Here is a 13,643-nt window from a genome sequence, read left to right on the forward strand (position 1 = left end):
GACATGATAATGGGATTACATTTCATCTTAAGTTTTGTTACGCGTTGTTATAATTTCTAGTCTCCTCTACGAGTACAGAAGAAACTCGGGGGTGTAACAGGTATACACTCTTCGCGCGACGTCCTCGCATGACTCCATGTCTCGCACGCCGAAAGGTAGCGAATCGTCAACGGGTTGCATCCGCGCACCGGACTGCTGCCCCTAAGAAGCAGTCAAAACCCAAAAACGCGACACGCGTATAGATAGGTACCACGCTCGCTGGGAACTGCGCTTACTTCAAGCCTGTCCTTGTACACGACACGCACGCCAATAGCCAGCGTACGCGCCAGGAAGAGGGCCCGCTAGCTGCCCAGCTCGTGCGCCGAGAGGCAGCGAGTCACCAATGGGTTTCAAAGGCTTGCGTCCGCTGGACGAAATTGATCTAGCCAACGACCACGGGAAACCCAGCCACTAAGTATGGCGCTGAGCCGTGCAGACCGGTGACGCTAGACATAGTAAATCGAACTTCATGAGACATGCATTAGCCGGATTGCGCGAATCGATTACGCTAAATATAGTAAATCGAGAAAATAAGACGCACGGCAAACCGGAAAAGCTTTAATAAAAACGGTCAACGTTACGGAAACAACCCAACAAAAAGAAAAAAAATGCGACAAATAACCGAAAGGAAAACATCAAAGTAAACAAGCGCTAAACAAGTGTGCGGGAAATCGAAGCAAAACCAGCTACTCGGAACCAAAGTCGAACTGCTCCTTATCGATCTCGGGTGGAGGGACGCCCGACCCATCGGTGGCCTCTCCGTCAAAGGGGCAGTTCGTCGATTGGGCAGCCTCCACGGGAACCTGTGGACAAGGGTCGTCCGCCTGTGGCATGTCGTCCAAGGGGGGAAAACATGCCGTCGAAGAAAGAGAAGGTGGTTCCGCGAGATGCGTTCTCCTTCGCAGTCGCGTCACGAACCCCTACAGCTGCCGTGTAACGAGCCTCATCTAGAGCAATGTCCAAATCCACCTTGGCTCGCACGGCGTCGTCCTTCTCTTCAATGATGGCTTGCATCTCCACCAGTAAGGAATCCTGCTCCCTCTCCGCCTTGACGCGGGCGATCTTGCTCGCCGATAGTCGAGCGTGGATGATCATTAGCTCTTCATCTCGGCCTGATAGTAGCCCTTGGAGTTTCCTCGTCTCCCCCAAGAAGGTGTCTGCTGACTGTTCCACCTTCTCCAGGGACGCCTGCTCGGCCACCCGCAGTGACCTCTCGGCGGCCAGCTCCGCGCCTAGACGGGACGCTTCCTCGTGGGCCGCTTCGACTCCTCCTCGAGTGCTTGAAACTCCTGGGCAGTTCGGACCCCTGCCAGTGCAATGGCATGGTCGGCCGTAAAGCTCTCCATGTCCGTCTTCATGTTTTGCATATGTCGCAGCAGGTCCCAAAGAATGCGATCGCCTCGCTCTTGACGCGCAAGCATCTGCAAGAGTGGATGGCACAAGCGCAATCATAATAAGTATGGCGACTATACATAAATCGAATAATGGATTGTACCTTCCGAGCATCGCTGATCCCATTCTGGAAGTATTCAATTTCACTCGTCATCAAGAGACCCTTAAAGTCTCTCAGAGGGGCTTCGAGGAACCCTTAGGAGCATTGGCCCCTCAGCTCCGCCACTTCCGCTAGAAGCATCGAGTCCATACCATCCTTTGTCGTCGATGTGTGAGCGCGCTTCTGACAAGAGGGCGAGTTGAGAGAGATCAATTACGAAGTCTGCTTGTTTGAAGAGTTCGCCTCGTTCCGTGTTCACACGGGCGATCCCCCATGGTGAGCCTTTACTCGAGAACAGGCCGCGACCACGGCTTCGGCAGTGGGTTGCGCCCTGGACACTCGCGCCCGTGAATGATCTCAAGCCATGGTAACTGTCATAAAAGAGCGTCAAGCGGTTAGGACAAGATAGTAAACATAAAAAGTAAGTAATGCGTTAGCATAAAAAAATGGTTAGTACACCCCACGTCGGGGAGAGGGGCAGAAGAACCTCCTTTCTCATACTCGGGGCCCGCCGCGGCCAGGAATAGGGTGTCGGGGCGCGTCATCACTAGGCACAAACCACCCGGTGGTCGCCATTAAGTCCGGAGACTCGAAGAGCGACCCTTGCCACCTCGAGTCTGGGACCGCCCTGATCACGGTTGCGAGCTCGGAGTCCTCAATATCACCAACGACTGAGAAGTCGGCCACAGGACCAAACACGAGAGGCGCCGCCCTGAAGGCAGATTCAGACACCCACACCCAAATCGGTGCTTCGAAGTGACCTTGGTGATTATGGCAAGGCGCTTTCGATGTGCCACTAGGTCGGAACCTGGTTTCTTGGGAACCCCCCAAACGACTACGAGGTTCTGGATGTCGTCCGTGGTGACAGCTCTCTTCTTCGCTCGATAGAGCATCATATAGCACGCTGCGACCACCCGATAGAAAAATGGGGACATCTACGATGCGTGCACTCCCAATCGAACCAGCAAGTCCTGAATCACCGGCTGGAAGGGCAACCGTAGCCCTCGCAAAGGCTCGCCTCGTGGACGCAGCGTACCCCTTCCGCAGACGAATAGGGAGATCGTCGGGCAGCGGTCTCAGGATTGATATCTACTCCGGGATGCAATAGCACTTCCTCAAACTCATAAAACTAGCAAGCGAGAGCGAGCTTGCGACGTTGATGCCCGAGCAATCGATGTTGTCGCGAATCGCCGAATCTCCGACCCGGAAGGCTAAAGCTCACGCTTCTTCTTGCGCGTCAATGAAAGCATCGCAGCTGGTGAGGCGTGGCGACCTGACGACTCGCCCGAGCGCTCGGAATCAGGAACACTCCTCAAGCAAGGCAAGTACCCCTTGCGGTCGCTCGATCGCCCGTGCGCGCGCCCGACCCGACAGGGTCCGTCTCCCCCACGTCAAGACCAGCAGAGGCGCCCACGCACGCGTCCGGCCCTCGGTCGGCCAGACTCCTTTCTTCAGCCGGCCCGGCCCTCGGCTGGCCAGGTCCCCTCCCGCGCGCGCGTCCGGCCCTCGGTCGGCCGGGGCCTCTCCCTCGCGCCGACCCAGCCCCTGGTCAGCCAGGCTCCCATCTCCATGCCGGCCCGGCCCTCGGCCGGCCGGGTCTCACCCTGTGCGCGCGTCCGGCCCAAAGGCGCGACCCAGTCCCAAGTCGGCCGGGTCTTCCCCATATGGGCCCGGCCCGGATGGGCCCTCGCCCTCCTCGCGTCCATCTGCCCTTGGGCCGGCCGGGCTCCCCTCCATACGCGCGTCCAGCACAAGTTCCGGCCCAACTCTCGGCCAATCGGGTCCCGTTTACGCGGGCTCGGCCCACCTGGGTCTAGGGTTGGCTCGGGGGTCAGGCAGACCGCCGCCCCCTGGCCGACGCTGTTTGGCCGGCCCGCCTCCTGCCCGGCGTCGACTCCTCCATGGGCGGCGCCGTCCGGCGCGCGCCTCCTCATGAGCGGTCACGTCCAGGCCGCGTGTTTCGCCGGCGCGGTCGGCAAACAGCCAAACAGCCCCACCCAGTTGGGTGGGGTCCTCCCCGACGTCGGGTTCGGCCCAGGCGGCGTCGCCCTCGGCCGGCGCATCTCCCACGGCGCCGATCGCGCCATGCGCGGCCTCGCCCGGGCCGCGCACTTCGTCTAGGCCGTTTGCAGGCGGCTAAACACCCCCGCCCGGCTGGGAGGGGTCTCCCCCGGTGCCGGTGATGGCCAAGACGGTGCCGCCCATGGCCGGCGCTTCTCCCCCGGCATCGATTTCGCCGGGCGCAGTCTCCCCCTATGCGCGCGTTTTGCCCAGGCCGCTCACGGGCAGCCAAACGTCCCCGCTCGGTTGGGATGGGTCTCCCCCACCGCCGAAGACGGCCCACATGGCACCGCCCAACACTGGCGCGCCTCCCCCGGTCCGGATCTCGCCGGGGACGGCCTCACCCAGGCCGTGCGACCCGCCGACGTCGCCCTGGTTGGACTCACATGTGCGTGTGGCGTCCCCGGCGCATTTTTCACCCGGGCCAGTCTCGCGCCGATCGATCCAGCCCTCCCCGACGCCCGGCATAGCCGGGCCGGTGTCCTCTTGGTGACACGAGCCGTCTCCAGCGCACGAGGCCCCTTCCTCGCCGGTCAGCCATGCGTCAATCGAAGAAAAATCGTCCCCGACCATTCCTACTGTCCTTGTGTTAAGAGGGGTCGAGTATGGTATGTGGTAGTCTGTTTAAGGGGATGAAAATTGGGCCCAAAAATCCTCTAGATTCACATGGGGGTCATCGAGTAGAGAGAGAAGATCGTCCTCAACGGTCCCACACGTCGACAGGCGGTTGGTGGGGTCCATGAGCACGTGCAACGAGATGAAAAGGTGAGGAAACCAAAGTGATAAAAAAAACAATAATTAAAAGCGGCTGAGACGTACCTCTTGACGACGTGTTGCTCCGGTGGGCGTACGGCGGCATGATAGCCTTGAGTTTACCACACGGGTTACACCCGGTGATAAAATCCGGGGGCTAATGTTACCGCCCGTCCCGACCAGGTGAAGCGACGGCGAGATCGGGAACGGCCGGCCCTGGGCCTCCCGTCGAGGCATGACCGGCCCAGGGTCGTCACTCGGCCGATGACTGGCCCTGGGTCACCCCTCGGCCGGCCCTGGGCCGTTACTCATCCAATGGCCGGCCCTGGATCATCACTCGACTGGCCCCGGGCCATCACTCGGCCAATGCCCGGCCCAGGATCATCACTCGGCTAGTGGCTGGCCTAGGGCCGTCACACGGCTGTTGGTTGGCCCTGGGTCGTCACTCGGCCAATGGCCAGCCCAGGACCGTCACTCGGCTAGTGGCGGGTCCAAGGCCATCACTCGGCAAATGGCAGGCCCTGGGTCGTCGCTCGGCCGACCCTGGGCCGTCACTCGGCCTATGGCCGGTCTAGGGCCGTCACTCGGCCAGCGGCTGGCCTAGGGCCGTCACTCGGCCGGCCCAGGGCCGGCCCTGGGTCGTCACTCGGCTGACCCTTGGCTGTCACTCGGCCAATGGCCGGCCCAGGGTCGTCACTCGGCCGATGGCCGCCCCTGGGTCGTCATTTGGCCGGTCCTGGGTCGTCACTCGGCCAAGGGGCCTCCAAACGCTCCTTGGTCACCTATAAATACGAAACGCTCGACCTCTCGAGTCAGGTAATCCGAAATTGAGTACTAAAACGCTGCTGAACTCGTTCTTCACTCGTTTCTCTAAAGCTTTGGCCCTCTAAACACTAAACCCTCTATACTCCACCTTAATCCTACTAATGTTGAGCATCGGAGAGGTAAACAGAGGCACCCCCTCTGTTTCCACTTTGTAGTTCATCGTTTCCTTCTCTCGCAATATCGACGATGGACGAGGCAAACACCACCGACAACTAAGGGACGACTTGGGATACCAAGTCCGACACACTCGAGCCAAAGCGAGACCACTTGGTCTGGCCTTGGGTCTGACCGCTTTAGGTTCCTAAATAGTTGTCCGAAAACGAGCGACAACAACTACCTTGTGGTTTTTCCTTCTTTCTTTGCCTTTGTTTGGCAAAAAGGGGGAATCAATCTCTAAAAACTGATACTGATACTAACACTGGCTTTTGGTTTTCTAGCTATAGCAGTTATGTGCTTTGTGCATGTGTTCTTGTTGTTTCCTCTGTCAGTCACTGTGACACGAGTGACCGTACAGTTCATAGCTTGAAGATCATTTGTTAGGCTTGCGCTCGTGTTCTATGTTCCTCTATCAGTGACTGTGGCATGAGTGATCGTGTGTTCTGCTTGGTTGTTCAGTATTTCAAGATAAGAGTTTTGCCTTCTCAAAGCCAAAGGGGGAGATTGTTGTTACATGGAGTTTGGCTTTTTGGTTTAGGCAATCCTATTGTCCCTTATATTGTTCATCACATCACACATGACATCTTTTATCTATCTATGTCAGGATGCGACGTGGCTTCGCTAATAACTTTTTAACTGGCCATGGTGAATGTGCGCCATTTGTCTCTGTTTCGGATCAGAGGACATTCCTTTTGTTTGTCTCTTATAAAAGAGAATGTCTCACTCTTGGTTAGGGTTACACACTTATGTTGCCGAAATCTTTTTGAAGAAAAGGTGTATCTTTTGTTATCTAGTGTTTGTGTCTTTCCGACGAGATCAAACCTAACCTTTTACAATGGTGGCTGTTGGTTCATTTACATTGATACACTGAGAGAGTGTTATGGGGAAAAGTGTAGAGAGCTCAAGTCTAGGGGGAGCCTAGATTAGTGGCTATCTAGAATAGTTTGGAGTTAGGAATCGTGGAAGGTTATCATCCATGTGTATTCCGTTTATGTCCTCATACTACTGACTAGTGAAGTTACTCTTTTCACTGGGATTCATATCCCCCAGAGTATGCAGTTGAAGCTGAACTGGGTTACCATTCTTGGTGTCTCTTACTTTATTTGTTTACTTGCTTTTTTTGCTTGTTGTCTTTGTTGTTGTTACACCTCTTAACAACACTGAACAGGTTAACTACTTCAGATAGATCTGATCTTTCAGATACATAAAGCTCTAGCTATTCCAAAGTCGATGGAGGCTGTTAATGAAAATGAAGAAATAAATGCAATTGGGAAAAATGAAACTTAGGAGTTGATTGCTCTTCCTGAATGAAAACACACGGTCAACACCAAGTGGGTATTCACCATCAAGTACAATGTAGATAGCTCTGTGGAAAGATTTAAGGCGATACTAGCACACGTTATTCTACAAGCACTCAAGTGCGAAGATCACACTAATAATCGTCTATGTCGACGACATCGTGATGACATGAGATGATGAGAGAGAATTAACGGAGTTAAAGGTTTATTTTTCAAAACATTCAAGACCAAAATTTGAGAAAGCTCAAATATTTCCTCGGTATGGAAGTAGCTCGATCCACTAAAGAGATAGTCATATCCCAAAGAAGTATATTCTTGATCTCTTGAAAGAACCAAGGATGTTTGGAAGCAAACCAGCAATCACTCAAGTAGATCCAAACACCGAGTTGAGAAATCAAGAAGAAAGCAAGCCGGTCGGTAGACAAGTTGAATTTTATAGCATCTTAGCTACCCACCTTAAATCTGAGTATTTGCCCCATCAATTAGTTCAAAATACACATTCTAAAGCCATCTTAACTAGCCACCTTAAATTAAATATATTTCAAGCTCTATTAACTAATTATTATTTAATGTCAGAATAAATTCCTACAACTTTTTTTCAATACACCCACTCTCATAAGCCAAACACTGACCCCGAAAAAAGTCAACAACTTGAGTTCTACCTCCTCAAATCAATCCAACACCCTCTTCCAAAACCAGTGCCTCCTCCACAAGAAAGTCATCTCTTCAATGGGGACCCCTTTGGTCTCCGGAAGGAACACGTACACGAAGACGGTCATCACGACGATCCACGATGCGAAGAAGAGGAATATCCCAAACTTGAGTCCGCAGAGGAGAGAGAGGAACGACTGAGCGATTGCGAAGGTGAAGAGGAGGTTGACCGCCACCGTTATGCTTTGACCGGCCGAGCGAGTCTCAAGAGGAAAAATCTCACTCGGGACCGTCCACCCGAGCGGGCCCCACGACCATCCGAATGCCAAAACAAATAGGCATATCACTATCACAACCAGTACCGAGTAGCCCTTTGATAACTCTTGGTCGTCTCCGAATTTGACGCCCAAGATTATGGCCACTGTTACCTGTGTGATAAGAAAGTAGTGAGATACGACGTCATCAGCAGTGAAATAATCAAAATAGTAATGGAACAAAAAAACAAACAACCCTCGAGTGTAATCCCATTTTTAGTACCAGAGAAGAACTTCTGTCACTTGTCACGTTTATTGTTTTTATTCCAAAAAGTGAAGTCTCTCTTCCTTCTTGTGTTTTATAATCAAAATTGTATAAAATCTAAATCCTTTCAAATGTTAGTTTCAAAGTCTACGGTGATAAAATTTTCGTTGGATTTTTATGTTTCACATTATAAAATCTCAATTTTGGATATTCAGTTCCTGAAAAAATTTCCTCAAATTTATGTCGAATTTTCATCATTCCAAATGACACAAGAAAAGAATAATTCAAAGGAGAAATTGTACAAAATAGCCGTTTGAAACTTATTGATTAGGAAAATAGCTAAAGTTTCAATTTTTCAGCAAACTAGCCAAATTTACGTTTTCAAAGTTTTTTTGACAATCAAGATCTAAATTTTTGACGATTATAATAAGCAATATATCACTTTCAAAAAATTTGATCTTAGAGTAAAAAAAAATTGAAACCTGATTACTGCATATTTAGGCTATTTCACTAAATTAAGACAAATTTTGACTATTTTGCAAATTCATAACTTTAAATTGACTATTTAGTTACATCACCCATAATTGAATTCTCGTTATCCACATATTTTCTAGGTTAGAACCCAAATTTTACAATGGAAAGTGAAAAAGTTCAAGGAATTTAATAACAAAATTTAAAATTTTTAATGTGTTTGGAAAGCTAAGTAAAATTCGAGGGGAAAACACGCGAATACTAAAAAAATAAGGGCACGCGTAAATTTGCTTTGGTTTTCGTTTTTTAACTAACTTTTCCTTGTAGATTGAAATACCAATTTTATAGTTATACACCCTGACTAAAACTTTCCGTACATATTTATCACTCCCAAATTTTCCTCCAAAAAATTAATTATTAGAAATTTCCCTCAAAACATAAATTTGAGTAAAAGAGAAAAAAATCAAAATTCTAACCTGGCATACAATCATTTGTATTCCACCACTGATCAGCAAAACTCTCCGGCCCAACCTATCCACGGTCGCCATCGAAATCAACGTCGACCCACAAAGCACAGCCCCAGTTATAGCCGAGGCATACAAAGACGCGTTCCCGCCAAACCCCATACTCTGGAACAAAACCGGCGCATAAAACAGAATCGAATTAATCCCCGTCATGATCTGAAACATCGGCATAAAGATCGCCATCACAAGCTGAGGCCTATTCCTCCGCTGCAAGATGTTCCTAAACGGGTTCTTAACGGCCTTGGCAATCTCGCTGGCCTCGACTATGTCCTGAAACTCGGCGTCCACGTCTTTGGTGCCTCGGATCTTCTCAAGAACTTTTCGACCCTTTTCGACAGAGCCGCGCTCGATGAGGCTGTTGGGTGTGTCGGGAAGGAAGATTCCTCCGAGGGTCATCATGAAAGCGGGAAAGGCGGCGAGGGCTAGGGAGAGCCTCCAACCCCAGTTGTCGAGCTTTTGGGTGCCAAAATTGACCATGTTTGCGGTGAAGATCCCGAGAGTGGTCGCGAGTTGGAACATCATGTTTAGAGCTCCCCGGAGATGGGCTGGTGCCATTTCCGAGAGGTATAGTGGCACTGCCTGTTTAATTTTGTGTTTAGAGATTTAGAGATATAGTAATTGAAGAGAAAAAAAAAATAAAAATTTGAACCAACCAGAACAATTTTAAAGAGGGGAATGAAATGAAATTTTTTATTTGAGGGGTGGCTAAAATGAATTTTTTTAATGTAAAATACAAAAAATAAAAGGGTCCAATGGCTATCTAGCCATATGAAAAGTTAAAAATTTCTAAATAGCCAACGTTTTGTTAATTTTTAGTAAATAATCACGTAAATCTATTTACGCATAGTAAATTTCTAGTAAATATGTGTAAATAAAGTTGATTATGTCATATTTTTTGTTATTTACGAAATATTTATGACTATTTACGAAAAATTTATAAAGCGTTGATTAAAATACAAATGCTTATGTTTTTATTACTTATATCGCTAAATATTTGAAAATAAAATAATAGTAGTGAAGAAGAAGATTAAAAACTGATATTTGAGGAGGGCTTCTTCCCGCAAATAACGTTTTTAAGGGGTTGATGAATAATGTTAAGTCACTGTTCTTTGTTGCATTTATTTTCCTTTGCTAGTATATATTTTGACTCTTTAACAATTTCCAATTTAAATAATTTGCCCTAAAATTTTATTAATATATCACATAACAGTTTTCTTACTTACGTATTATTATTTCTTTAATCCGATACGTTAATTTATTCATGTTTAAACTAAGTACTTTGAATACTACAATGAAATTTGTAATTTCGAAAGAAATTTATAAAAGATATAGAGTAATGTGAACATAATGCAAAAAAAAAAAAAAAAAAAAAAATTGACAGTATATGAAATAAAAAAAATTGATTATTTTATAGTTTATTTTATTTGTGTATTAAAAATTTATTTGATAAAAATTTATTTGAGTAAATATGTATTTTTTTTCCAATCTCTATAGAGTATAACAGCTATAAGTGATGTAGTTGAAAAAAATAATATAAGGGTAAGAACGTATGAAAGATATAAAGAAATGTATTAAAATATTTTATTAGCTCTATTGATTGAGTTGAGTTGCGTTGTTGACTTTAAAATTTTCCTCAAAATGTGTGTAATACATGATTGCTGTAAAATTAAGTTATGAAGTGAGATTTTTGCTCAACTTCAAGACTACATCATTTGACAGCCTGTACACGTTTTATTGATAACTTGGCTTGGAATTTAAAAGTTCATTCTTTTTCCTATAATACGGTTCTTATTTCTCAGTAAATAAACTTATCCTAGAATATTAAATTTGTGTTAACCTCCCAAACACAATCATAAATTCATTATATTGATTTTAACAAAAATTTGCTCTGTTTCTAATTTCAGACGAGAAGTAAGCTTGATTTTTAAGCCCACTCTCTAGTCTCTCCCACTACATGACGCGATCGATTTTATAAAAAAAAAAACTATCAAAAAAACAAAACAAAAATAAACAAATCATTTAACATATATTTTTTTTAAAAAAACTTTGGAAAAATAAAAAAATAAAATACCTGATTTCCAAACCCAATTCCAACACCAAGCAAGATTCTACCCAATAAGAGCATTGCCATGTTAATAGCCGCTCCGTTTAGTGCAGCTCCGGCGAAAAAGCTGACTCCTCCGGCGATAATGCTCGCTCGCCGCCCATAATTCCTCGTCACCGGCGAGGCCACCAACGAGGACACCAAACCGGCGAGGTATAGAGACGAAGTGAAAGCCGCTAGCTCTTGGTTGTTGTACTTACAATAGTTGTTTTCATGGGCTGATTTCTTGTTTCTGTACACTTTCTTGAAGAAATGTTCAAGAAATCCATCCATTTGTGTAACCCCTCCTACAAGCAATTGATTGATTAAGATGTTTATTATTCCTATTCGTTCGTTTATGGTAAATGCATTTCCCAATTATGTAAGTGAAAGCTTGGCTTTGAGTGATTTACATCAGAATTCATTTATATAACATGCGACCAAAAACTATACCAGTAACATTATTTATGACTCTAAATTCATCATAAGTTATTTAAGATGATTTTATTTTATTTAGTTGGAGTTGAAGATTAAAGTGTTTTTTTTTACTCAACTTATACAATTACATCACTCATCATCATCTGAACTTTTGACCCAAAAAAGTTGGGGAAAATAAAAGGTATCAATTTTTCTACTAAAAGAACTCTTCATCAAGATTCAGGAGTATTCTCTAAAAATAAACATTTTCCTTCTAAAAACATAGAAGAAATTAATTAACTAAGTGAATACCTGAAATTCCAATATCATAGCCAAATATTGAACCTCCAATGGCAGCGAAGAAGCAAGCAACGATGACATAGGAAGTCAATTTTCCTTTGTATTGCTCAGCTCTTTCCATGGCCAAACCACCTTGAGAAAATGACCCACCTGCCATTCTTCTTCTTGTTCTTCTTCTTTCTGTTCTTCTTCTCAAACCTGATCAAACACTCTCCGACTAACTGAGTAAGAGAAAAGGGAATAAGAGAAAAAAAAAAAACACCCTTTTTGAATGGGTTTTGTTTGGTGAGGATTAGCTGTAGATTTTTTAAAACTTGTACACACAGTTGACTAGAAGAAAAATTAAATGAAGAAAGAGGAAAAATATATATCCCACTTGACAGAACTCATCTGGCAGTTGAAAGAAAAATTATTGAATATTTATATACATCGATATCACAATTAAGTATTAACTAAGTAAAGGTGAAGGAAGAAGAGTGAGGGAGAGATGAGATAACTACGTATTTTTTTTGGCAATTTATAGGCTGTCATTTATTGTATTGGATAGGAGATTAATTTAAGACACATGCTCTTATGGCAGTGACACGTTGCACGATATCATTGTTGAATTATTAGACTGTTATTGTAATCCTTTCTTTAGATGATGAACTCTATAAATCGTAATGAAACAATACTATTGGACTCCATTGGACTCGGTGTCAGCGAGTCGTGCATCCAGGTTCTCAACGGTGACGCCAGCGTCACAGATTAGAAAAAGACTCTCGTCTCGAAAATGGAAGGAGTTGAAAATTTAAAAGATTTCCGACCAATCATGTTATGCAACGTTCTGCACAAAATAGTGTCGAATGCTCTTGTCAATCGCCTCAAATCTTTCCTCCCAGAAGTGATTGATGAGAACCAAGCGCTTTCGTGGTGGGGCGGCAAATCAACGACAATATCCTTCTTGCATTTGAGTGCAACAATTGGCTTTGGAAGCATAGTAAAAGTCAAGTAGGCTACTGTGCTCTCAAGCTTGACATGAGTAAGGCTAACAATCGTATTGAGTGATCCTATGCGTGGCATATTATGAAAAAAGTATGGGTTTCGGAGTCCGCTGGATCAATCGAGTCAAGAATTGCATCTCCATTATTAGCTTCTCAATGCTAGTCAACGGCAATATCTTAGATGAGTTCATTATGTCTCGTGGTCTTTGTCAGGATGATCCGATTTCACCATATTTCTTTATTCTTTACGCACAGGGCTTCTCATCCATGATCCATCACCAAGTCAGTGAGGGGCTTATTCATGGAATTAGTATGTGCAAGTGAGACCTTCTGTCCCACATTTTCTTCGCCGAAGACACCTTGATTTTTTTTCCAGGCAACGGCAGTTGATTGTCGGAGATTGATGGGTTGCATTGAGATATACTCGAAGGAGTCAGGCCAACTTGTGAAATTTGAAAAATTCGCCATGTCTTTCTCATCAAATACTGAACTGGAGGTGCGAGTGACGCTGCATGGGCTTCTTGTGGTTCCTTTGTCTTCGGATATCGACTTGTATCTTTGTTGGCCTACATTTACCCTTCAAGCGAAACTCATTCATTTTGGTTTCCTCCAGACTCGAGTGGTGAATGTTGACATTGGTGCCCACAAGAAGAGTAGTAGTCATAACTTATATACATTTGATGTAATAAAATCTCACGAAGACTCTTGCTTGTAACCGCTGAATAATTAATAAGAGTTGAAACTTTCATTCATACTTCCTTGTTTGTTTGAAGCTTTATGATAAACCTTAGTCTTTAGTCCTTAAACGAACCTAACAACAAATGAAGAGTCGAATATAGATTTACATGAACAAACTCTTCATGGTTTGCTTAAAACAGTATATTCACAATCTAAGGATCAAAGGGCTATTGATCTCAGTATGATTGTTAGGAGAACCTATGATGTCTAGTTATGAGACATAGAGAGTTGGGCACTCTATAGTTCTTCCTAGATATCTTCTATAGGAGATATTGAATTGACCAGTGAACTTCTAGAGAGAGTATAAGAACAAACCATTTAACCTCTTCTGTC

At 45.6% G+C, this 13,643-nt stretch overlaps 1 protein-coding gene across 1 annotated transcript; it reads right to left on the reverse strand.

The window, feature by feature from the left end:
* Nucleotides 1–6,875: 6,875 nt before the first annotated feature.
* LOC149397724 (sugar transport protein 7-like) lies at nt 6,876–12,049 on the reverse strand. The gene is made up of 4 exons (XM_089615200.1): nt 11,602–12,049; nt 10,861–11,180; nt 8,742–9,368; nt 6,876–7,703 (listed from the first exon to the last, which is right to left on the reverse strand). The coding sequence occupies exons 1-4, from the start codon at nt 11,744–11,746 to the stop codon at nt 7,296–7,298; spliced, it is 1,500 nt and encodes a 499-aa protein (XP_089471326.1). The 5' UTR covers nt 11,747–12,049; the 3' UTR covers nt 6,876–7,295.
* Nucleotides 12,050–13,643: the final 1,594 nt, after the last annotated feature.

Source organism: Urtica dioica, chromosome 5 (genome assembly GCF_054948205.1).
Source record: "Urtica dioica subsp. dioica isolate 48M chromosome 5, U.dioica_male_clone48M_v1_H2, whole genome shotgun sequence".
In the NCBI taxonomy this organism is placed as follows: domain Eukaryota; kingdom Viridiplantae; phylum Streptophyta; class Magnoliopsida; order Rosales; family Urticaceae; genus Urtica; species Urtica dioica.

What these genes read in the sequence shown, in the direction of transcription:
- LOC149397724 (XM_089615200.1), bottom strand. Translation starts at nt 11,746, where the DNA reads ATGGCAGGTGGGTCATTTTCTCAAGGTGGTTTGGCCATGGAAAGAGCT. An exon ending in CTATGATATTGGAATTTCAG is followed by an intron (nt 11,181 to 11,601) that starts GTATTCACTTAG and finishes AATTGCTTGTAG; the next exon opens with GAGGGGTTACACAAATGGAT. An exon ending in TACAAATGATTGTATGCCAG is followed by an intron (nt 7,704 to 8,741) that starts GTTAGAATTTTG and finishes CTTATCACACAG; the next exon opens with GTAACAGTGGCCATAATCTT.